Genomic DNA, 26,574 nt, shown 5'->3' with positions numbered 1-26,574 from the left:
CCACTGATGCTCATCTGAATGACATTAAGGCTGACATTTGGAGTCATGGAGTAATGATGAGAAACACTTCTGAACAGCTGTCCAGATTCTGACAGGCCCGGGGGCAACAATAATTATAAACTATGTACTGAGATTTTTCATTATCAGCGGGGAGAAGAGGGCTCCTGTGGATAAGCTGCTATATAGAGAGAGAAGATGTATAAAGTGTGTGTGTGTGTGTGTGTGTGTGTGTGTGTGTATGAACCACATGTCCCACTCTACCTGTGCAGATGAGGCCGTCATGTTTGTCACACTCTCGGTCGTCACACTCGCAGTACTCTCCAGACACCCACCAGTCTTGGGGAGAGCAGATACATTTGCCACAGTGACAGGAACCTGCAACACACACACACACACACACACACACACACACACACACACACACACACACACACACACACACACACACACACACACACACACACACACACACTAAGTGTTACTTAACTTTTCACATTCCAAATCCAAGCTGAGTAACATTTCGATGTGTTTTTCTTGCTAACGCCATCCCTTCATGTTTTGGGTTTGTAATAAATGCTGTTTGTACTCTTCTCCACAGAAGATGAATAGAGTCGGGCTGAGTGCTCATGAGATGATCCCTGAGGAAACAGACCCTCTATATACTGTTTGCCACCAGGAAACCAATCCACCCACACTTAAAACTTCTCCTCTCCTCCATCAGTGTTTGTCCCCCTCTCTCTCTCTCTCCCTCTCTCTCTCTCTCTCTCTCTCTCAAGGTCGGCATCAGGATAGTACGGTATTAAGGATTGGTGGTGGAAAACAAATATACTGCTGTCTGCTTCAGTTTTTTACCCAGAGGTCCAACAACTATGTTTTCAATCTCCCCAATTTCCATCCTCACACAGGAGCACACGATGGGAGGTAGAGAGACAGACAGAGAGAGAGAGACAGAGAGAGAGAGAGAGAGAGAGAGAGAGAGAGAGAGAGAGAGAGAGAGACAGAGACAGAGAGACAGACAGTGAGAGAGAGAGACAGACAGACAGACAGACAGACAGAGAGTTGGAGGAGGAGGAGGAGGAGCTGGGGTAACATTGTTCCGGTGTCTGAATGCGGTGGAGCGTGGAGAATGGACACGCTCGTCTTCATTTTCATGATCCCACTCGGCTCGGCTCTGCAGGGCTGGACCCTCTGCAGTTGCTCTATTTCTGTTAATTCGACGCGTCGCAGCCGAGGAGGAGGAATCCTGCTGCCTAATGTCATTCGCCACCTCATGACACATACGATGTGGCGACACTGTGCCGAATACAAGAAATGTATCGGATATTATAATACATACGAGACATGTTTTTGTTTCCGGTTAACTGATTGATCATTTAGTCTACAACGTGTCAGAGGAGAGGGGACAATGTCCCGATGGAGACACCTTTAGATAGTTCGTCTTGTTTTATTCATATTTAAATAATGTATTCATATGGACCTCTGACAGCTGTGGGCGAAGGCGTTGTGCTTTGTCCCGTTCCCGTGAACGCCAAATCTCAGGAAGGAATTTCTCCAAAGTTGTCCCAAACGTCCACCTCGGTCTCACAGCGTGAACCGAGTGGACTGCGGTTCACTGTGACCTCACAGAAAGCGTTTTTGGCCACAACGCAAGAATTCAATACGCTCATTCTGACAATTTCACATGAATGTCAAACAGGGCGGAGTGATGAAGCGATGACATTTCGGACAGACGTGGATGTTGACTGCAGCTCGGCCGGTCGGCATTAGACTGCGCTGTGGTGGTTCTATCAATCAACCGATCCATTAATCTGTCATCATGCTCAGCCCTGCAGGGAGCTCTGGGTCTGTACTGAATAACAGGTTACATAAAGGAGGCTCAACGTAAATCTTGTCCAGATTATGAGCGTAACCATTAAAGAGGAGTTATTAACCTGTTGCAGAGCAGCACGGTTGTGGGTTCACAGTGGGAATTTGATGTTAATCTGGTAAGTTTAATTACTTGGTGCCATAAGGTTCCGTTGTAAGAAATGACGATAATTGGAACACGCTTTTTGTTGAGCTTCACAGATGACCTCGTTTCATTTAACGGATGGTCCGCCGCTTCAGTTGCGGATCAAAAGAGTTTTGAAATATTGACTACAAGAGAAGGGAGATGATTGAGAATATGTGAATAATACTGCATATTAGCTGAGACCTGTTTGACAAGTATGAAGAGAAGTTATTACCCACAGAAAAGACGCATTTTAATTAACAAAGTTTGTGACGCGAAACATATCGTTGTCTAGTTGGAGACATTTTGAGCAACGCTCCAGAAAGAAAATGCGAGACAAGAGTTATGATCCAGAGTGTGTAAGAAGGTGAACGTGCTGCATGAGGTAATGGGAAGGTACACGTTTCAGAAATTGCTCATTTTCAGTGATCTTCAAGGGGAAGATATCGTGATATGTTCTAGAGGAAGGACATCAAAAAAAAAAGACATTAAACCTCTGAAGAGAGCAGAAAAGAAAACGCCAGAGCTTCCATCACTGCAGTGTCTTGTTGTTGTTTTCTATGCTGCACTAACTCACTAACTCACTAACTCGTTAAGAATCTGCCTTCTTCTCAGATCTCAGAGGAAGATGTTCTATGTGACATAATCCAGCCCATAACATCTGCATTACAGTTTTACATATTCTTTAAAAGAGTTGAGGGTTTCAAGGGTTAAACCTTTAATAAATGGAACCACCCATACATCCAATCTGTGTTTTATTAAACGATGAATCGTGTATTTCTGTGAGTATATAATGCTTATATGCTGTACTTAAGTACAAATTTGAGGTACTTTTACTTGTATGTTTCCATGTCATGCTACTTTGTACTTCTACTCCGGTACGATTCAAGGGTAGAAAGTGTAGTTTTTACTCCACCACAGTTATTTTACTGTACAGATTTTCAGATTATTAAGATTTAACTTAAAAAAAAACACACAACAATCTTATAATCTTATATTTGATGCACTGTTAAAATTAAAATACCCGACAATATAAGAAATAAAAGTTGCTCCAGCAGTAAAGAGATGCTGATGCTGATGATAACAGTGATATAATATATGATAATATAAAATCCATAGGGGGCATTATGAGTACTTTAGCCTTTTGTAATTTGTTCAATGCAGTATTTTTTCTTAGTGTGTTATTCCTATCTTTGTACTACTAAGTGCAAAGTAGTACAGGGTGAATACTTCTTCCACCACTACCGAAATGAGACTTCTATGGAAAACTTTTTTGACATCTCGCGCACCTTTTCCGCTGCACATGACTCCGTCCGAAGTCTCGCAAAGCTCCTTGCTCTGAACTTCGCTCATGTCACAGGACCTCTGGAACTGGCACAGCTTCCCGAACCAGCCCTCCTCGCAGATGCAGCGTCCGCAGGAGCAGTAACCGTGACCTGGAGACAGAAGGGCCTTCGTTTAAAAAAGGAGACAGGATATGGAGCGTGGCCGTGAGAGAGAGAGAGAGACAGAGAGACAGAGAGAGAGAGAGACAGAGAGAGAGAGAGAGAGAGAGAGAGAGAGAGAGAGAGAAAAGAAAAGTAGCATAAAAGCATTCAGAAATGGAGTGAAAAGTCAAGAGAAACTGGAGAGAGCAACAAGAAAGGCGATAAAGCAAACAAACACAGAAAGTTGACAGCGCAGACACTGAACCTTGACAGTAATAGGCAGTACAAGGAGACAGAGCCGCGGCGAGACGAGGGAGACGCAGCAGGCTTATTGTATTTCCTCCCGGGACATGAAAGGAACTGTCATCACTGGTCTTGTCCTGTCCTTAATAAATCTCCAACGCTTCAGAGAAAGATGAAAACCAAAGAAAGGCAACGGCAGACGACGACACATAAACACACACACACACACACACACACACACACACACACACACCAAACAAACCAGAGATGTTTAATTGGTTGAAGAAGGCAGTCTGGGTGCTTGGATGCTCTAATAGCCGACAGCTTCACTGTGGTTTTAACAAGCGAGTGCACACACACACACACACACACACACACACACACACACACACACACACACACTCCCTCCCTCGACTCCTGACAGCTACATCACTCGCAGCGCGCTGACTTCAACACAATTCAATGGTATCATGTAGAGGCGGCGGCGTCATTGATTGATTCCTTTGTGTTCACATCTGGCTACAGATGCCAGGTTGAAGAGGTGGTAATGAGCGGAGCACCATGGTAAATCTGTACATTCAGTCAGACAGCTGTTTGAGTACGTTTTCATTGTCAGCTGAGACTTAACAAGTCGCACATTCAGACTTGCATATGTATTGTACACTGATATAAATGATTCACATCATAATACTTACATTTAACGTTTATCTAGGCAATAATTTCAAAGAATTTTTACATAAGCGACATCAATTTTCATTTAAAAAAAAAAATCGATTCCTTTTTTTTGAAGGAGACCGTTTTTATTTTCTCTAAAATTAAATTTCTGTACAATTAAAGTGAACTCTCAATCATGTTTTGAGGGAAATGTATTTTCTTCAGGACCGAGTGGTTGCAGCTGTAAACCATGTCAAACTAAACTAAACTAAACTAAACTAAACTAAACTAAAAACTACAAAACGTCTCTCTGAGGTTTAGGCAACAAAACTCCTTAGTTAGGTTTAGAAAAAGAAGATCACGCTTTCTGGCCAAGAGCTACATGAGACGATCGATAGCTCACTCAAATGTTGAATATATGCTACGTCAGTTAGCATGTTTTAGCATCAAGGCTATTGGGGTCAATCTGGCCCCTAATCACACGGCCCTAAATACATGTTTGACACCATTTTTAAACTTCATAATTAACAGCTTTTCCTAATTTAATGGGGACAACTGGGTAAACGTGAAATGAACATGATGTATTTTCAATGTCATGGATGCATTTTGTATGCATCTGCATCGGCTGTTTCAGCTGTATAAACCGTAGAGGAAATATGAACGTTTGAAACACATTTTTTAGGGTTTTTTTGGCTGATATTAAGGTCACTAACATATGCAATTTCACAACCTTCAGGGCCTTAACCTGTCACAGCCGTACCTGTAACAGCAGGGGAAACACTGCTCCTGTGAGGACAGTGATAGTTCACACAACACAGGGAAGAACAAACATATAAACGCTTGCACAGCAGCCTCCGCAGCCATTCCTCTTGGTTCTGTGTGTGTGTGCTCTTCGGTGACACTCTCAATTGAAAACGACCTCTTTGACAGTGAAAGTCATAAAGGAGAATGTGCGTCTGAGACTAATGATAATGGACCGGACCCCCCGACTGGGTACTTCTCACACTAGCAGAGCCCAAAGGATATCTAAAGACAGTACCAGAGATGCTCTCAAGTCAGGTTTGTGCTCACACCTCATCAAAACGCTGACCCTCGGTCAGTGCTTCTATGCTTCTAACCATGACGCTCTACATTCCCCTCCAGCGTCAGTCACAGTGAGTCAATGGACGCTTGTTTCACTCCTGGTGTCTTTTCAAAATAAACCTTGTAGTCTTCACAGGAAGTTAGGTTTAGGCTACAAAACCACGCAGCTATGTTTAGGAAGAGAGCCTGGTTGAGGTTAACATCTGGTGGAGAAGGACACTTTCGACTCGCGTCACTAACGACTCAGGTGACGACATTTCCACGTCTACTTTTAGTTTCGGGACATTAACAGATGTCTCCTGGAAGAAAGTCCTGTGTTTGTTTGACCCACCCGCCTTGTGAACTATCTCACTCTTCATACTATGTCAGTTGCTCTGAGCGCAAAGCACGTACTGTATCCTCTCTCTATTAGCATACCGTCTCAGCATTAATCAGTGTATGGATACTTTAAACACAATGTAAAGTTAAATACTTGTACTTTGCCCCTAAAAATGGATACAGTGTCACAGCTCTGCCCATTCTCTCCCATCACTCCTCACTCTGCTCACTGTAGTCATCAGCACAACTCCCCTCACCTGCCTCCTAATCAGCCCATTCAGTGCCGTGTTAGTCACCCACCTCATCAGCTCTATCACTCTCACCTGCTCACTCTGCTGCACTCACTATATATACACTATATAAGCCCCTGCCTCTCAGTCACTCTCTGCCAGGTCCTTGTCTTATCTACCCGCTCGTCTTGTTCCCGGTTTCCCCGGCTGCCTGCCCTGCTGGATTCCCCCCCCCCCCTCGTCTCTTGTCTTGTCGTGGATTCTCTCTGGTGTTCCGGTAACGATTCCTATTTTGTTCTGTTATCATTGAAACCAGTTTTCTCACTGTATCTCCGTATGTCTGCGTTTGAGTCCTCCACCACACCCCGTGACATATAGTCTTTAATTATTTAAGGTTGCAGGTCACTGTGTGTGCGACTTGAGTCCAAGTCCAAGTCCCAATTAGAAGTAGAATAAAAATCAACGTTGAACCTTGAAATGGATGAAATCTCAAGTATCTTTAGAGACATAGCTTGTACAAAATAACAGCAACTATGCAATGGACCATTCTGCAGCTCACGATGCTTTCTGGTGCTGTTTCTTTCTTTTTTGCTGTTTTTAATCAAAGGGAGGTAGAGGTGGGGGATGGTGTGTGTGTGTGTGTGTGTGTGTGTGTGTGTGTGTGTGTGTGTGTGTGTGTGTGTGTGTGTGTGTGTGTGTGTGTGTGTGTGTGTGTGTGTGTGTGTGTGAGTGAGATATAAATGAAAGTTAGCGAGCTTCTGTCTCAGTCGGAGTGGAGTGGCAGCCATGGCGGGCCATGCATGGCTGCCTCAATCAGCCTGCCTGGGAGAGCAGTTAATTGCTTTGGAGGAGCGGCAACCTAGCCCTCATTCAATTAGTCTGCACCTGCCTTTCAGAGCGTGCGTCGTTCTATAGCATTTAGAGATGGACTGTGAGGGGGGGGGGGGGGAGAATCGGGTATTCAACCCCGGCAAAGACGTGTGCTGTATGCAGAGAGTGTTAGATAGAACTGAGTTCCAATTTAGACGTATGGGCACATTTAAACATGCTAGTTTAAATACACATGTCCGTTGTGTCAGTCCTGTCACTGTGACACATCACCCCCTCTAAAATATTGGGACGTCACATGATCAACAGGAAGTAGCACCTCTTGAGTCTCCAGAAGGGGACGGGACGACCAAAAGCAAGTTCTCTCACTCTATGTTCTATATTTTTTGATGCAAGTATGACTGCATCAATCTCAACCTACAGCCCTGTTAACATGTTTATTAGATGTTCTCATGCTTTCAACAATGACGTCATGTGGCTACAATTCAGATTTGCTAATGCTTTGCTAAAAACTCAGTCCTGTTACGTATGAATACAATAGTACTTTGAATATTTGAAGATGTGTGTTATTAGATACAGTATATACAACATGTATATGGAATCCTTTTTAAAAGAAGCAGGCAGAGCCTTGATACCGATCAGGCAGCTTTCTGGCTAACCGCTAACGCTCCGCTCCTGTCCCGTAGGGTTTTGACATATCGACTGGTTTCAGACTATTAAATATCATTCGTGTCAACAACCGGGTCCTAATAGTGTCTGAGAAATGATGATATTTCAAAAGCCCTGATGATATTTATCAGACTTGACACTTGATACGGAAGTGCCCCAAAAACCAGACGGATACCGAAACCTCACATGAACCCAAATCAGTTGTTCGATGTCTATTGTGCAATATGACCAATGGGCAGTATGTTTAACCCTCACATGGCCAGCTCTGCAGCCATACCACTGTCTATAGAGTTGTTCAATAGATAGATGGATAAACAGACTTTTTTTAATCCAAAATTGGGAAATGATTGTGTTACAGCAGCAGGTTCTCCACAGTAAATATACATTATCAACCCTAGAGATGTATATCTGTAGATACACGATATAAAGAATGTATTAGAATATACGTAGTATAACATACTATATACAGTCTAAATAGTGGCACAATGGCGTGAATGCTCAACAGGTGATCAGAGAGGCCTGAAGAATGAGCGCTTGAGAGGATATTTGGCCGCTCTGTCCTCTCGTTCTTCGTGTTTTGGAGAAAACCCTTGAGAGCCAAGTGTGGAGCGAGCTGACTGACAAGCTGGTTAACACTTAGGGATTGAATTATATACAAGGAGTCGGTGTCATTTCTCACTTCCCCTCCCTCTCAGCCGTCTGCAGCGAGGCCCAAACATCCAGGGGCACAGACAGCACTGTACCCTGGATTGGGAAGTTATTATTTTATTTTTATGTTTTACAGCCCCCCTCACCACAAAGCTACTTTTCTGTTTGATCCCCAACTTCTCACTCTGGGTACCTGTTTTAGAGTGCCTCTGAGCTTCTCCCAGGCCTGTGTGTGTGTGTGTGTGTGTGTGTGTGTGTGTGTGTGTGTGTGTGTGTGTGTGTGTGTGTGTGTGTGTGTGTGTGTGTGTGTGTGTGTGTGTGTGTGTGTGTTGCGCTCAGACAGGCTCTCCCCAGACGCCTTGTGAAGAATAGTTTCTGGACAGCCCGGCACACAATGAGCCACAGTAATCCATTCACATAAATACTGCATCTCCCCCCCTTTTAAAGGAGGAATTTACGCTCAGATGCTGCACTGCACCACTGATGCAAAATGCCACAGCCGACAAAAAAACAACATGAAAAAAAAGAATTGGGTGCGTGAGCTGGGAGACGGGAACAGACAGATTGCGTGTGAATCCAAGACTGATTGCAAATAGTCTGAGCATCGCATGTCTCCAGAGTGAAGCAAACAGCGGATTAAACAGTGAACGGAGTTTGACAAAGTGACTCCCCTGCTTGATACCCCTGTGGGGTGGGGTGGGGTGGGGGGGCGCTCCTCTTTGTTGTTAGAGTCTGTTTGTTTACTCTTTGAAAAGCTGTGCATGTGTCACGTTGTTTCAGTTTCACAGACTTAGAGGAAGTATGTATGTGTCCAGAAAACACACAAATGTGTGTCTGTATGCTCCGATTTAACACAGATGAGCAACTGTAAGAGAAAAGGCAGTCAAATGGACATCCTGCAAATGACTATGAGTATGAATAACACATGTTGTCAGTTCTCCCCTCAGACGGCTGGTTTTGCTCTTTTACAATACAACCATTCTCCAGCCATGTTCTGCTTTTCTTTAGGAGCACCGCGATCCTTAAATGCACCTTCATCTGCCGTCCTCTCTGTCTCTGTCTGGCAGCCGCCGCCGCAAAGGGAAATATCAATTTCAATTGAGCCTCTAACGTTGTTAGCACAACCCATCCATTACAGCGGTTGTGCCTAAATGGCTCCTATTAAGAGCCCAAACTTCCCCGAGACCTCAACCCGAAGCTTCAAAGGCTTGGAGCAATTTCTCTCAAACTCAGCTCAAGGGTTTAGGGTGGTGGTGGTGGTGGTGGTGGGGGGGGGCTGGGGGGGTTGTGCCTGTGGATATCAAAGAGAGCAGATAGGATCACACCGTATTGATCTTCAAATTCAGCGGCTGCTCCTGGCATGATTTCAAAGTGGGTGAGTGTATGTGTTCACACGCTGCACAAAATGTGTGTCGTTTCCTCTGCAATAATTAGGAGAGGGAGGAAGTGTGTAACCACGTCTGCGTCAGTAGATGTATATTCATCTTCTTGTTCTTAAAGAATGGCACAATAAGCACCACGTTACCCATGAGCCTCAGCAGCTACTGTCAGAGTCAGAGCCATGGCAAAGTCTGAAGTCCTCACCACTGCAATCGCAAAGAAAATAGCAGAGCGTCGTGGTTGAATTCATTCGAAAAAGAGTCCGAATCCAAACATTTTTAAACGGCTCAAGCTTCTACAAAGTGTGATCCGTAGCTTCCATTAGCAGTAACGCTGTTTCACCCAGGAGTCGGACATTTCATATCCTTAATCTCTCATCCTTTTCTGGGAGGCTTGGCTGTACGAGCATTACGGAACGTAGCCGGGTCTGTGGTTCCTTTACAGCTGCCAACGACATGTCATAGGAGCGGTGCCTTTACCGGGACTGAAAAAAGGGAATGGTGACACGCCAACTTAAGTGCTAGAAAATGTCTCACTGAAGCAAAGCGTTCCTTGGCTTAGATGGGAGGGGATCCAGGGGACAGTGACGGAAATACACAAGAGGATATCATACAGCTGGGGCTGTTACAGTGGCCGGGTGCAGTGGAGGATGCTCTCCTGACAGCGACATGAATAAAGACCCCGAGGCAGGAAGTGGCTGAATAACTTTGCATGCCAATAACTTCATATCATAAAAGAGAAGAGAAATACACCTGTTGAATTACTTCTAGTTTAGTTCTGTAGAATGTTTAAACTCCATATCCCTTCACATTAAGATATTATACATCTTAAAGGTGCTCAATATGAAATCCAGAGCATATCTATTGCCTCCGCACGGCTCTCAACATGGCGACGGCCGAAGGCTTGCAGCTAACGGTGCTAACGGCGCTGACGGTGGAGATGCACCGAATCCTGCCAATAAACGGATAGAAGTTAGCTCCAGCCGCTGGGCGGTGCTATTGTGGCTGGACGGTTTGCAATATGGTGCCAAACTCCAATAAAATATGTTTCTGAAAACAGCAGTGACAGAATCTTGATTCATATTTCTCCAGCGCCGCCCAGTTTGACGGTTCGATATGAGTTTCGCGAGCCTGTTGTCTTGCAAAGTGCGGATCTAATGTTTGAACGCCTGGTGCCGAGGGGGCGCTGACCAACCGTCCGTATTTCACCAGTCAGGAGTGAGACCAGGCTGGCAGTGCAGAGCGGCGGCCGTGAGACAGCCAATGGGGGAGAATTACTCCCCCATATCTTTACATAGGAAATAGCTGTCTGATGCTATATTAATGCTCTAAATATCGCACAGTGAAACCTCTGAGCTCCACCTGCAGAGAACGTATCTCGTACGACGGCTTTAATCCACTGGTGAACTCCTTTTTAGGTGCAAAAAAAAAAAAGAAATTGTGAACGCAACAAGTTCTGAAAGACATTGGTACATGCTGTGGAGCGGGTCATGAGGTCTATTGCTTCTGCTGAAAATGAACATCATTTTTACAAAATGGATAGGCCTCCCACTTCTCTGCACAGTTTGAACAGCAATGTTGAACGCAGGCTCGCCATCTGTTGATTGCCATGTTCCATCAATTCCCTCTGTTACTCACACAACTTGAACAGCCCTTAATGGATACAATGGTGTGTGTGTGTGTGTGTGTGTGTGTGTGTGTGTGTGCGCTCTCACCGCCGCAGACCTCTCCACCGATGTCCTCGCACTGACGGTCGTCACACTCACAGTTTTTGCCGTGAACACGACTGTCCCCAGGCGGGTAGCAGGTACACTGTCCGCACCGGCACTGACCTACAAAAACAGAGAGAGTGTCAGAGCAGGGGCGTGTTTTTAAAGCAGCAGCATCATCACTGCCTTTTTTACTGTTTTATGTCTCCTGTAATTTAGAGCAGTTGTTCGCATTCATGCTAAAGACGACTGATTTTAAACTAGACTTAACCTCCCCTCTGGCCGCGCGTGGAAATCTCATATGTAAATCACTCACTCTGGTAAAAACACACACACACACACACACACACACACACACACACACACACACACACACACACACACACACACACACACACACACACACCTCCAGAAGTTGTGAGCTGCCAGTGAAGAAGGCCACCTGGGACCTCACTGAGGTAGCATGCTTTGCTAGCGGTGGAGCTCATTAGGCAAACACCATCTATTCTGAAACCATGGCTGGAGGTGTGCAGCGTACTCGTTGATCACTTCACCAGGCTGCTCAGGGTTGTGTTAATTATGGGGGGGGGGGGGGGGGAATAGTCGAGGTCACACACAGATATGTGGAGGCTTTAAGGGAGAATCGTCTCCTGAAGGGCTCGTCATAGTCACTCTATGTTTTTTGTCAACGCTCACACCGTGTGTGTCAGGTGAATTCATGCATGACTTAATGCATATAAAAAAAGCATGGATGAATGTTTCATGAACAGGAATGTACCATAATGAGTATCTCATGCATGAGTTAAAGCAAGAAGAGGAATGAATGTCAGCAGCTAGTGTGTCTCCATCATTAAGATTGCTGAGTTATTCATGTTCATGTCTTCATGATGGGTACGTCTGCAGTCAAAGCAGGATTCGTCACAGTAGCGCGTGTGTATATTGTTGAATTTGAAGTGTTGTAATCGTGATTAACAAAGCATTCATTTTTCATGACTTCCGATCGTTCAAATAATTAATTTTATTTCCTATGAATCTATCATTCCTGTCGGCTCTGAAATAAAGTCAGTCCTTCTGTAAATTCATTTCTATTTGCCAAAATTACAAATGCAAATTACATCATAATTTTGGGGTCTTGAATAATTAATGCTAGTTAGGAAAAGAGAGGTTGTGTGTATCACATTGGCTTAAAGCTCACAAAGCATTCATGATAACCCATTCACAACATTTAAAAACTGTAACTGATGATTCAAAGCCAACAGGAATGCATGAGCACCGCTGTGACTGGTCTAACGTTAACGACGTATCAGCAGACGGCGGTCCGTACGGCGTCTGAAGTCCTACGGAACACAGAGACGCGTGGGTCAGTTCCCGCTTCTTACATGTCTTTTTAAAATACATTTACATTTACTCACAGTCACAGCAATTTGCTTATTTAATGTAACTACAATAATACATTAGCAACAATGCTAGTGAGAGGTGAAATGTAATAAACTCTAACCTCAGAGTGCTGAGTGCATGTTTTATTACCATCTTAGGGATAATACTGCATAATTGAAGACATTACCATAAAATGTGCGTCGGTCGTCTGTGCTCTACTGACAAACGAGCAACACACACACACACACACACACACACACACACACACACACACACACACACACACACACACACACACACACACACAGTTGGACATCTTTTATATGTTCCCACCCACAAATTCTGCAGACAAAAGACGCCCCGAAGTGCTACAAACAGGTAAGCTGCCCCGGCATGAAAAATAAGTGCACAAAGGCAATTTCCCAGTTCGGCGAAGACATATGGTTAAAACACAGCTTACTGAGTGCCTCTGTTTCTCTTCTTCTCCTGTTGTTGTTATTGAGCCGGGTACGTCGTTTCTGCACTGCTGGGTGCATTTTGTGTTTAGTGCCACTAAATAACACCTGAAACATATCCATAATGTGCATGCCCCTGCCTTTTATCTGCTGATGACTCACCGAGTTGAATTAGGGGCAATAAATAGTGGCGAACATGAGTTCTGCGAGACAGCCGCTCCACTGGCAGCGTCATCCAATGTGTTGTCCGTGTCACATCACTGTCACTTTTTATGACCGGCGACCCGTCTTCCTGCTTCACATATAGCGTGCCGCCATCTGCTCCGGGGACTTTGTTACCCTGGCAACCGGTGGTGTCGCAACAGCCCTGCCTTATCGATTATCCCCGCGCTCGTCAAACGCTCTACACCGGTGAGTGTTGGTGAGCGTTGGCGTTTAATTCGTCATCCTGTCTTAAGGTGAGCATCGACCGCGATGACGAAGGCACAAACCAAATACATTTAAATTAACTAGTTAAATTTAAACATTTTTTAAAAAGTGCACAGTTGTGTGCTGGTGAGGGTTTGGCAGACTCTTTTGTTTGCCAGTTTTAGAGAGCAGCAGTGCAAACTCAGTCACGTTGCAGTGCAACACACACTGGATAAAGGGGCCGAGGGCAGGATTACTGCATTGTTAGATAGATGACTCCATCAGGTGGGGAGGGAAGGCTTGGATAACGGTCAGTCACGTCGGCTCCCTTCATTCCGTTGAAAAGCAGCCGGCGGTTTCTCAGTGGGATCGGAGGAGAGTCCCAAGATAAAACATGCTCAGTGAAGCCCAGCCCCGCCCCCAGACGTCTATCACTCCTATAAAGATTCTATTCTGCTTATGCATAAACCATAGACAGCACATAAGAAGTGGACATAGTCACGGTGACATCACTTATTGGTTGTTGAAGCCTCGAGTTCAGCGATTTCGCCGACACCATCATGGATTAAGGCCGTCGCCATGTTGGTTTTTTTGCGTCCAATAAACGGAAGTGACCATATTTGGAATGCGGAGGAGTGACGTAGAGACACCGTATACGTCTCTGGTTGTGGCAGCGACCTGTCAATCACAGTAAGCCCCGCCCCTAAAGCATCCCCTGCTTTATGGTCTGTTTGACTCTAAATGTTCCATAATGTACTAAATGAACATCATGCTGTATTGAAGAAGACTGTAAACTAGAGATTGAGACCATAAACTCATGTTTACAATGTTTACTGAGGGAATAAATCAAGAGAGAAGTAGAGTCATTTTAGACTAGACTTCTATACAACCAGAGGAGTCGCCCCCTGCTGGACACTAGAGAGAATGCAGGTTTTAAGGCTTCACTCGACAGAACTGGAGGTTGCCGCCTGGTATAGACCTGAAGTCTCTGCAGAGAAGCTTGCAGTTTGTGCTCCTATGGAGTTACAACCAGGTGCAACCAGGTGTTTAATTCAGCTATCCACCGTTCAACTTAAAGACTGCAGATAGTATGTGGCTACAGGGACTCACACATTCTGCAGTGCTAGCAGATTGACTATGTTACACACCAACTTGTTACACACCAAAGTGGTGTTTTGATGTGCATTGAAATGTGAGCTTAAACATTTTTTAAATCAAAGGGAAAGCTGCAAAATTCTAACCCAGTGGAAATACTTGCTCATTTGTTGAGCCAGTACCAACGTTGGGCTGCACTGGCTGATCTGCATAAACAGAGCCACAGCTGTGACACTCCTCTCACCATAGAGCTGTGAAACTGACACTCTGGCAGGAGTGCAAAAATGCAATTGTGTTTGCGCTCCTGCCATTTTTGTGGTTGGATTAAAAACAAAGCTATTTGACTGAAGAAAAAAACATGTATTTAGGCTACAGTGTAGAATCTCGATGTATCTAGAACACTTAAAGGGACTAAGATTAAACGTGGATTTTGGAAATAAGGAATCCACTCTGCTGTCCTCTCTATTGAGTCCATTTCTAGTTCTGTTCATATGCAGTAGACGACGTCACCGTGACGTCACCCATTGTGGATTGCCGTTTTTGAAACCTCGAGTTCGGCATTTTGGCCATCGCCTAATGCAAACAGTGAGAGGAAGTGACCATATTTGGACAGTGGAGGAGTGACATAGAGACGCTGTAGACCCTGGTAGCGGTAGGGACCTGTCAATAAAAAGGTAGCCTGGTCTATGAAATGGTCTGTTTGACTCTAAATGGAGCATAATGTACTAAATGAACATCATGCTGTGTTGAAGAAGACTGTAAACTAGAGATTGAGACCATAAACTCATGTTTACAATGTTTACTGAGGGAATAAATCAAGAGAGAAGTAGAGTCATTTTAGACTAGACTTCTATACAACCAGAGGAGTCGCCCCCCTGGTGGACACTAGAGAGAATGCACGTTTTGCAATAATTTGTTTCACTTTTCAGAGGTAGCTGCCTGTGTAGCCCCCAATTTCTGGAGCAAGAAACCCCTGCCTGCTAGGCTTGCCCCTACAGGGCCTGATTTTAAACACTGTACTGAAACACATCTTTATTCCAAAGCTTTTTATTCAGTCTGAGAGTTGTCTTATTGCTTTTATAGTATTTTTTGTTATGGTTATTGTCATTTTGATTCGCACAGCTCTTTGGTACACTGTTGTTTTTAAATGTTCTTTATTAATACATTTGAATGGGATTGAACACAAACAAACGCATGCACATATTCAAAGTCTACTACGGACCACACTTCAGAGACCAGAGAAAGGAATCCCAAGAATCAGCAGAAAGATGTTGAAAGCAGGTGTTTCCTCGAGGAAATACCGCGGTGTAAAGAATGTGCTATCCACCAGGAAGAAAAGCCCCGAAGCTGCTGTTTCGAATTTCAAGGCTTTTCCGCTCAAGCTGCCACCTCAGACCAGCCGCATTCATCCATGCCTAAGTGATTTTCTACATCTGTCTCCTTCAGTCTCTCTCTCTCTCTCTCTCTCTCTCTCTCTCTCTCTCTCTCTCTCTCTCTCTCTCTCTCTCTCTCTCTCTCTCTCTCTCTTTCCTTGCCCTCCATCAAAGCCTTGCATTGAACTCTGTTACACCAGTTTGTTTCCAGCCATTGTGAACTTCTGAACACTGAGTTATGCATATCACACACAGTCAACCTTCCTTCTAATCACAGCAACGATACTTTCCCTCCTCTGTCTGTCTGAACAGAGACGGTAAATAGTACATTCAGACATTTTATTACTAATAACGGAGGAGGAACAGGAGGAGTATTTATGGCACACAGACAATGCTTTCAACATGTGATAGATGGAAATTGTAGGCCTCAGCAGATGTTAGAAATTCTTTAAACTAGACTTTAAACTGCCACTGCATAGATTGGGATGGCTGAAACAAAATGCAATTTTTAAAAGGAACAATTTATGGATCCCATTAGTTTTTCTATTGCACGGGGTAATTTAAAGTTCCATTTTCTTGCAGCAATAGGAGATAATTTAAAGGTACTGCTGGAGGAATTAAAGCTAATTAACTCCCCCAGCACAAGTTAATCTTTGCTGTTTCATTATGTGGGGGGGGGGGGGGCGCCATGCCCGCTCAACCATGTTGTTGTGGAATTGGTTTGAGTACGTCAAAAAGTCTGTTATGGAACGGACACAATATGTAATGAATAGTTGATGTATTCAAAGGCGGCAAATTGTTTCTATTTGTAGAGTGTACAATATCGTAGTTACATTATGTGAGCTCTGTTTGCTGTGTTGCTGTCATTGTTCAAGTGTGGGATCATGGATAATGTTAATGTGGTTGTCTTCATGGTAGCAACCATGCCTATCTTTCAGGCAGATGACAACCAGGGTGTTTGAAAAGTGAAGCTAAAGCCAAAGCGCCTTAAAGCTGCATTCTCTCTAGTGTCCACCAGGGGGCGACTCCTCTGGTTGTATAGAAGTCTAGTCTAAAATGACTCTACTTCTCTCTTGATTTATTCCCTCAGTAAACATTGTAAACATGAGTTTATGGTCTCAATCTCTAGTTTACAGTCTTCTTCAATACAGCATGATGTTCATTTAGTACATTATGGAACATTTAGAGTCAAACAGACCATAAAGCAGGGGATGATTTAGGGCGGGGCTAAATTGAGATTGACAGGTTGACACCACGTCGTCGTCCAGTCTGGGAGTTGTTTGTGTTTTTCATTTAAAGTTCACAGTGTGTTTTAACTTCATGAAAGTTAATTGTAACATTATGGTTACCTAAAAATGTCTTCTTTTTTTTTTTTAGCGTTCATCGTACTCAGCTCAACCCTCTTGTGTCACAAAAAAACATGATGGCGATGGCTAAAAACCAAAATGGCGACGACCAAAATGTGGAACTTGAGGCTTCAAAACAGTAGTCCACTCTGATCTAATCGGCAGCTTTCCCATCCATGGGTGTGAGGAACGTTCCATGGCCACTAAAACAACCCGCAGTAAGCTCCAGTCCTTTTCATCTGGAACACTTGCATTCCTCACTGACGTCCCCCACAGTCAGATGATACAGGAAATCAATGCTTCAGATTAACCCCTGATTAATGCGCACATCCCGGAGACCAAGCAGGTCGTGCCCCTTGTAGTGACACGCGCCACCGACTACATTATAAACGTGAGACCAGCAGCATACAGGAGGCTTTACTCAACTCTACCTTTTTCTTTTTGTCATCTCATTCTCAGTCCTGACGGGCATTCCCCACAAGATTACAAACAATGTTTGGAACAAAAAAATCAAAGAGAAGTGGTGCACTGAACAATGCCCCGTACAGCGCTGTAAAACTGATTGATTATGGTTGCTGCATCAGTGTAAAATACAGATACAGGGATGCCTCAGAAGACTGCCGAGTGTGCGCTGCATGGCCGCGAGACAATTCATCTTATCTTATTTGGAACAATGCAGGTTGTCAGTCAGTCCGGGAGCGACGGTAACGTGACCGTTGTGCATTGTTACCTCTGAACGCAGGCTATACCGTCATTCCAGCTCTTTGTTATCTGGAAAATTCTATGGATGAATAACCTTGCAACTGATTTCATTTCAAGTAAGCTGCACAATAGATGATTGACAGTTACATTTTTTTTTATTCAAATGTCTGGCATTTTGGATGAACACCGTCGTGTGTCTTTACTTCCAACTGCTCCACTGTAACCTGACTGTAGCATAGATGTCGTACTTTCTGGCTCACTCGACTCGGAGCGTGAGTCTAGTTCAACGCAGCGTATTGCAGACGTGGCCCGGGGCGTTTATATCCACCACCTGTACAGACTAAGCAGCGCGGCGACGCAAAAGCTGAGTAATTTGTCTGGGAAGCTTTGGGCTGTGTGCATGTGTAGCAGTTCAGTCTTAATAACTTTAATCGCCGGTTTGTACATCAATTGATGTAGCAGCTGAGCGGTTAATGCATGTTTTTGCCTTCATCTTTTTTTTCTCACTCCACTAATTATATTAAGAGTGTGGGTGTGGATGAGCAGTAATGATTTTAATAAAAACAATGTTTCTATAGTTTTACATGTGTTTCTTAATGCATCCATGAAACAGCAGTTTGTGGAGAAGTCCCCGGTTATTCCAAGGGTATAACACGCCATCCAGGCTCATGTTCATGGAATATTTAAAGGCCCTTTTAAAAAAAGTCGACTCAACCTTCTGACTATGAGCGATGGGGTCCTATATAAACACACACACACACACACACACACACACACACACACACACACACACACTCTCAAGCCTGCTTTAAACGGGCAGAAGACGCTTGCAGAAGACGTAATCCGGTGCACCAATCAGGACACAGCAATATTTTAATATTCTACCAATCTCAGATAGATACCCCATCAGTAACAAACAAACAGTCTAGCATATTGGTTTTCTAGACACTACACCACACCACACCCCCCCCAAACACACACTTCTACCTTACTATCATCAATCAACAGGCTCAACGGTGCAGGACTGGGATGACGAGGGAACATGGAACTTTTGTTTTTCTCACCATGGGGTTTCCAGTGATGCCTTCTGAGTATCTGAGACTAATATTTGTATTAGGACCAGCAGAAGACAAGGACAGAAGCTTCCTCTGTCCAGAAGGGCCACTAATAAAGAATGCGGTGCGGTGTGATAAATCCAGACGCATCGACCCACTGCTTGTTCTATCGAAAGAGCTGTTCCAGCGACGGCTCGCAGGCGTACGGTGCCCCTTAATCTCAAACTCGCACAAAATCGTGCACATATATGCGTGCGTATACGGCGCTAACACACACGTAGAAGCAGCAATACTGTACAAACCTACATATACTGTACATTAATGCATGCACCACAGTAAACGCAGGCTGCTTTAATTCCGTCCCCTGGTGCCTTCGCAGCCCTCTCAAGGATAGTTTGAGGGATGTGAAACGCTGGAAACGGCCTGTTCTACGCCGAGAGGCACAGAGTGCGAGCCTGCTGCTGTAACCATGGCAACAGGAGCGGGAGGGGAAGACCGGGTACCTCGTCCGAAGCAGGGCAAATTGGACGTTCCGCGACACTTCTTCAGACTGCTCTCCGGAGACTGGGAGCAGGAGAGAGGATGCTCGCACTTCTTCCCGGCCCATCCCTCCTTGCAGTCACACCTTCCGCAATTACACTGGCCGTGACCTGTCAAAGGAGAGGAAGTGGAGGAGGCAGACGGGTGAAACAAAGAGAGAGGCTTTTTTGAGCATTTACTGAGGGGGGGGGGGGGAGCAGCATCGAGTGAAGAGGGCACACCGAGCAGGATGTAGAGTTCGACGGGTTACAGAGCAGAGAAGATGGGGGAAAGAGGAGCTAGTGTGTTAGAGAGGGGAGCAAGGGAGATGGTAAAATAAATTGGGTGTCCTCAGGGCGTCGGCTAAACAAGCTTTGACTGTCTGGCCTCCTCTAAGCTGCTGGATGACCATTGATTAAACCTGGTCTGGTCTGGGTGATAGAGAAAGAGAAACTGATGGAGAACGATGAGATTCAGGACATTAAGATGTGGATTGTGTCCACATTCTCTCAAACAATTAGTTTGAGAGACATGAAGGTCTGCTCTAAAGAACAGAACAACGTGATTTCTATGAATATGGATGCTAAGATACGTGTTCCGGTACATCAATTGTCATATTTTGTCATTAATCCTTTAGAGAAACAAGCAACGGTCATCCTCTAGTCAATAAGTTTATACGTTGTATAGAAAGTTTTACGCCTTCAAACTTGCACCAGAGTAGAACTAGATGGAAAGCAGCATAAAGACCGTAAATGGCAGGAAACAGCTTGCTTGGCTCTGTCCAAAGGCAACAAGGTCTGCCTCCCAGCGCCCCCGAAGCACTCCAACGAGCATGACTATCATTTGTTTTATTTGTACACATGTAAAAGTAAAAATGGGGGATTACATGCCGGACTATTTTTTTTTGTCTGGTATCAGCTGCCATTAACAGGTCCAGTGTGTGAATCCAAACACGGCACGCTCACCTGAGCAGAAGTCGTCGGAGTAGCGGTCGTAGGTCGCGTGGCAGTTCCTCTCATCGCACTCGCAGGTGTCTCCGTGGATATCGCCCCAGTCACCGGAGGGATCTACGTCATGACAGTTACACTCTCCACACACACAAGTCCCTGACACACACAGAGCAAACACAACCGCACGTACACTATGAATCCACAATGCATTCATTCTCCACTGTGTGCTTGTATAGCAGGACAGTCTAAATACATCAATAAAAGGAGGGCAAGCTTCTTGCACTGATGCGGCCGGAAGGATTTCGTTTTAGGCCGCAGCCAACATCTGCCTCACTTTTTCTTCCTTTATCTACTTATCCGTCCGCCTGTCTCTTTCTCATTTGTTTTTACATCTTAGCCAGGGCAGCGGCCCAAGCAGCAGCCAGTGGAAATCCCATTTTCTCTTATCAGCGGTGACAGAGCACGGGGAACCCCCAGGGGGAGCCAGGCCAGCTGGCAAGCCTGCGGGCTGTGGCTGGCGCGTGTCTGGCCCTTGGCCCTGGCGCGCTCCTCCCCTCGCCACCCTCGTAACCCCGGAGCCCTGGATTTATACAGCCATGCACTTTCATGTCTGCCACAAATGTGACAGTCTGGCTTCACCGGAAGCAGATTGCAGCACCTGTGCTAGCTGGAAAAATGCTCTATGAAATCAGGACTCCATTAGAGGACGCGGTAGGTTTGGCAATGTCTGACTTAATCCCTGTTTTCCAGCTAAATAGCAACCTCCCCTTTCAGCTCGTGCAGCCATATTATCTCCCATTCAAATTGTTGCGATCAAAAAAAATCCCATATGCACGTGTTTGGCCTCCAGCATTATGTGGCCGCTATCGTTTTTGACAGTGTATTATTAGCTCAACTGCGGAGGCTAGGTGAACCGAACAGACAGAGTCTATCTCTTGCATGGCCGTCACTCAAATCATTCACTCATTCATTCCGGAGCGTAAGTGGAGCGGGAGATATTTCCAACCCTCGCACAAAAACCTCGTCACATCTATAGCGGGTGATGAAATCAAATCAACCCTCTCGCGTAATCATCTTCCTTGATCCATCTCCCATAATCACCGGGAATTATCTTCACACGCTTTAAAAGGAGGATTAATTCTGACGTGCCATATATAGAGGGATTGAGAATGGTTCCCATTATAATCAGCACCAAATTGTCTGACTTCCGAGAATTGTGTTGCACTCAAATGGGGCAGGATGAAAAAGACACTGGAATGTGTTAGCATGTTTTCACAATCCTTGAGATGTTAGAATACAGGATTTATGATATCTTTAGCAAAGGCCACGCTGTGCTTTAATATTTGATGGCGGTGCATGTCGGTAAGTGGTGTTTTTGGACGGTTTACAGTACAGGTGTGTTGTATGTTGTATCAGTTATGCCAAGTGCAATTTAACATAAAATTAGAGCCGCACAGTATCGTCATATTTTGGTTTTGCCTCGAAGAGGAGTCACTAAATGAGAAGAGAATCATCATTTTTCTTTCACCCAAATTTTAAGTAGCGTTAGCCGGGCTTAGGTTCTAACCAGTAGCTCCAGAACACGTGTTATTTATTCTCATAAAACGACGCATTTTGTTGTCACTGTCTTTGTGATTTCCTGTACATGTTTGTTTAATTTCATTGACAGCTTTCTGCTCAACAGAAAAATAAATCAAAGCAATAAAACCTGCATCTTTTCCCACCTTCTAGCAATGTTTCAAAAAAGGAATTAATTCATAAATTGACTCATAACAAGTACTTTTGAATGCATTGCATAACGCTGTCAAGCTAATAGAGCAAGCAGAAAGAGGTTGATTTCCACTGAGACGGACTCTTTTTAATTGCGGTCGTATTTCCTTTGTTCTCTTCTCCGGTGACTCTTGAGGTTGTCCGGCCTTCGACGTTCCTGTTCTCTCCTCAGCAGCAGTACAATGGGCTGCTGCGTCACGAACGCAGCCGTCGGTTGTTCACGCTGCGTCGGCTGTGCACTTAACCATAAATCATGGGGCTCTGTCCATGCAGCCCACCATTTGGCCCCTACTCACTTAGCCAGTCCTCAGCCAGTCCACTGCAATTCATTTCAGAGAGCTTCACTAAAATCCCACAGGATCACTTGAGCGAGGGTTAGTGAAGCCGTTCCTCCGACTGTCTGTCCGTGCGAGCTCTGATGACTTTCAGCGGAATTAACCGATCTGCTCTCTGACTTCTCTTCCTCTCTGGATTTCTCCAGTGATTTTCATTTTTTTTTTCATACTCGAGTTCAAAAGTTGGATGTCAAAAGTGGCTCTTTTTCATCTGTGATAGTCAGAGAGCAGAAGACGAGCTGAACTGGGGTTCTCGAGTCACACGAGACGAAAGACTTATTTAAATCTACGTTGAGTTTCAGATTCCGTTCTTTTCTTCCGCGGCGTGTCACTACTTCGGGGATAGTGGTTGCGTTCAGAAGTTTTAAGGATTCACAAATCATTTCTCGTCATTATGCAACACATAGATGCACGACGAAGTTTACAATATGAGAAAAGTGAACGAAACTAAAGGCGGCAGTGCATTCCTGCAGCATGCTAACATGCTATTTAGAACGCTAAAACAGCATGTGACATAGTTCAGTTTGTCCGATTGCATACTATATCCGGTGATGTATTACAGTATGCAAAGACTGGACTCAACGCTGACATGAATATCCCACAATGCAATGCGTCAGCAAAATTCATAATAGACAAATATACAGACAGCTCTGTACTGTCAACAATGCTTGATTGTAAGTTTACGTATAAGATTCCACTTCGCTAGGTGTAATTTATATATATGTACTGTGTGTACTTTGTGTACTGTGTGTCTTTTCGTTGTCTTCATGACCCTAGATAACAGACAGGAAATGAACTTGATCCCATTTACAATGTTTGCTTCCTCTTTCCTGGCAACACAATTCAATTGTCACTGTCATGAGGTGGATTCTAATGGGTTTAGAAGCTGTAGTGACAGTTAAGAAATTGCATAGCATCCTTGCCATACTTATTATTCCAGCACATTATTGCATTGTGAATCGATGATAATCAGCATCGGCATAATGGCTGTTGGAAAATTAAGACAAATTAAGTCAAAAAATCATGACATAATTTGACTACTGCTTTGGAGCGGGGAAACAGACCTCTGTTGCTGCAGATTTTGCCATCTGGAGATGTGCATCTCCGCTTGCTTTCCCATGGGCTGATGTCACACTGGAATTCACATTTGTCTCCATGCCAACCAGCAGCGCAGTAACAGTTTCCACAGTAACACTGGCCGTGGCCTGGAAGCAGATCAGAATGCACACGTGTCGACCGATGAGTTCACCTCCGTCGGTGTTATGGACTGACGGTCAGATTCACTCCTGCTTACTCAGTTACATGTCCTGTTTTTAGGATTTTATGTTTATATGTATTTATCATATGTTCATAAAGGAAAATGACGCAGGAACCGCGGCCATACCTCCGCACACCTCCCCGTTGTCCTCGTCCAGACACTCGCTGTCGTCACACTCGCAGAAGCGTCCCGTCACCAGACCTCTGTTGTCCTTATTGTCACACATGCAGCTGCCACAGTGGCAGGTGCCTATTAAAGATACAAGACATGAAGCTCATGTGTTAGACAAAGAGTCAAGTGTGTGTGTGTGTGTGTGTGTGTGTGTGTGTGTGTGTGTGTGTTTACAGTACGTGGTCGGTTGTGTACGTTCTAGTGCGGTGCACTTAAAGAAGCACAGCTGGTTTGCAGATGTGCAAACCGGAGGCTCCGTCTGTGTGTCGTGTGTCAACGGACCTGGACTCGTGTCTGAAGGCGGTGAAGCTGTGTTTGTGTTCGTGTTTGTGTGCTTTTTTTTTTGCTTTTTTTAATGCTGCGCCGATTTGCGTTTGATCTGCACAGATGCTGCACGCATTCAGCCTTCATTTAGCTGGGGAGGCACTGCGGCTCATGAGTCCACAGACATAGACGCACAAACTACAACCGTGTGCGTCGAACGACCTCGGGCGTGTTAGCCGGCCCAATTGAAGACGGTATCGTTGACTCAAGACGTCGGTCTTTCCAGTGCATCAACGTATCGGTGCACCTGTGTCAGCGAAAGGATGTGTGTGAGAGCAAAGAGATTACAAGTGTCTCTTTTAACCATAGACCGCATGTAAGAAGTCTACATACAGTGTTGTTTGTTGCAAATTTGTGACAATGCTTGAGTGTACTGTTCTTGCTACTGTGTATAACTAAGACTCGTGTGTGTGTGTGTGTGTGTGTGTGTGTGTGTGTGTGTGTGTGTGTGTGTGTGTGTGTGTGCGTGTGTGTGTGTGCGTGTGGCCTCAGCACCTCTGTTGGAGCACACCACCCCCTGTGGGTTTTTGCAGAGCTCTTTGCTCTTCTTGCCGGTGAGGTCACACTCCTCCTGGAACTGGCAGGCCTCTCCGAACCAGCCTTCGTCACACTCGCACGTCCCACAGTCGCAGTAGCCGCGGTCTGAAAGGGAAAGCACAACGCACCCCGTGCTGTTCATCCACGCCGAGGAGCATGCCCGTCGCCCAAAGCGCTCTACAAGACAGGGCGAGTGTTGTCTTCAATGGATGCGGCGGCGTCGCACTACCAGGAGACAGGAGCTGGACTTACAGGATCCACTTGACTCCTTTGACTTGTGAAGTACACACTCCCCTTCAGATGCATACAATGTGCACATTCTAAGTAATGTCTCCCTTTTTCGTTGCAAACTTTAAGGGCGATATTTTAGCTTCCCCTTCAATCACTCAGCGATTTACTGTCCAGTGCTCAGAGGATCTACGCAGGCGGTTTTGCCGTCACTCTTTCTCCTCATTCCGATGGCCGCGGTGAGCCACGTGAAAAACAGGAGGAGGAAACCACGTGATGCAAGAGAAGGCCGTTGACGAGTTATTATAAACGCTGCTCCCAGTGCCTTTAGCAGCGGGGAGGCCTTTGTATGTCACACTCAATCATTCTACCGACTCGTTCATCGTGTAAACGTGGCGTCCTCTCTTCAAGGGCCATCCATCAGTCATTAGAGACGGGCGAGTCCCCCGTCCCTTCTCATTATCGATGCACGTCTCAGGGGACGCTTGGGAACAGGTTCAAGGGAGAGAAGAATATGGAACGTGTGCTTCTGCACCACAGACACAATATGATGTTGAGGAAAATGAACTATTTTAATGAAACCTCTGTACAATTGTTAGACCCTGCTCTCCGCTGGCTGCTCAAAAGATAACATTCTATATTATTGCATTGTAGCCATGTATTGGCTAGAAATAATCTTGAGACCATCAAACCATTGGCATATTAAAGCATTTTAGCATCTTGGAACACACCAGAACTTTGATGATTCTTGAATCATTGGCACGTCTACTGAAGACCACAGCCATTGCACATTAACTGTTTTTATTACTTTGTGGTTATTGTTTGATTTTTTTTTAAAATACAAATGAATGAATGTGATTATTAAGGTGGACATTTCTTTTTTTTTTTTTTTTTTTATTAGCTGCGGGAATTAAATTTTTTCAAAACCTGGAAATGAGTCAGCATTTTTGCAAGATCCAGGTTCCCTCATCTTAAAGTCAACGGATGTTTTGAATTGTTTTTTGTTAAGATGCCTGGGATAAAGAGATTTCAATGTTTTGTTCTACGATATAAAATGCATCAGTGAACACCCCTCTCGCTTTTAAATGTTGCTTACAAGTGGCTAAATGAAACTACTAAACATCATAACTCCGACTAGTCGGCCTTCACGGCCTCGTTGTGTGCTCACGCTCATGTTTAGTTTGTTCGTAGGCTCACATCGGCCCTTTGCTTCTGCCGATTGCATTCACGCTTCAAAACTGATAAAAGTGCCGTTCATTTGTGAAGATCATCTGGCTGAAGTAATCCAAAATCAAATGGAAACTTCCGGGGGTTGTCCTACAGAAACACAATCCCTGCACAATTCTATACAGAATATATGTGCATGACAAAAAAAAAAGACATTTATTTTTGGATTTATCAATTAGCTTTGCAGATGGCAACTGCCACACATTAGATTCATGTCTGTCCAACTGAATTCAGCAGCAGAGTATATCCCTGCCACCCACTGGCCC

At 44.8% G+C, this 26,574-nt stretch overlaps 1 protein-coding gene across 1 annotated transcript in view; it reads right to left on the bottom strand.

Moving 5' to 3' along the window:
• itgbl1 (integrin, beta-like 1) overlaps positions 1–26,574 on the bottom strand; it is a 40,583-nt gene that overhangs the window by 3,104 nt on the left and 10,905 nt on the right. Inside the window, exons 4-11 of the mRNA XM_068702082.1 lie at positions 24,812–24,958; positions 23,948–24,070; positions 23,628–23,768; positions 20,474–20,614; positions 19,493–19,639; positions 11,185–11,301; positions 3,280–3,426; positions 262–375 (exon numbers count right to left, since the gene is read on the bottom strand). Coding sequence (XP_068558183.1) covers positions 262–375; positions 3,280–3,426; positions 11,185–11,301; positions 19,493–19,639; positions 20,474–20,614; positions 23,628–23,768; positions 23,948–24,070; positions 24,812–24,958 — 1,077 coding nt within the window. The remainder of the gene's footprint in view (positions 1–261; positions 376–3,279; positions 3,427–11,184; positions 11,302–19,492; positions 19,640–20,473; positions 20,615–23,627; positions 23,769–23,947; positions 24,071–24,811; positions 24,959–26,574) is intronic.

This window comes from Cebidichthys violaceus, unplaced genomic scaffold (assembly GCF_023349555.1).
Source record: "Cebidichthys violaceus isolate CVI_PGR_0920_01 unplaced genomic scaffold, fCebVio1.0.p SCAF_80, whole genome shotgun sequence".
In the NCBI taxonomy this organism is placed as follows: domain Eukaryota; kingdom Metazoa; phylum Chordata; class Actinopteri; order Perciformes; family Stichaeidae; genus Cebidichthys; species Cebidichthys violaceus.
The sequence above is the reverse complement of the archived record's forward strand: the minus strand, read 5'-3'. Positions and strand labels throughout refer to the sequence as shown.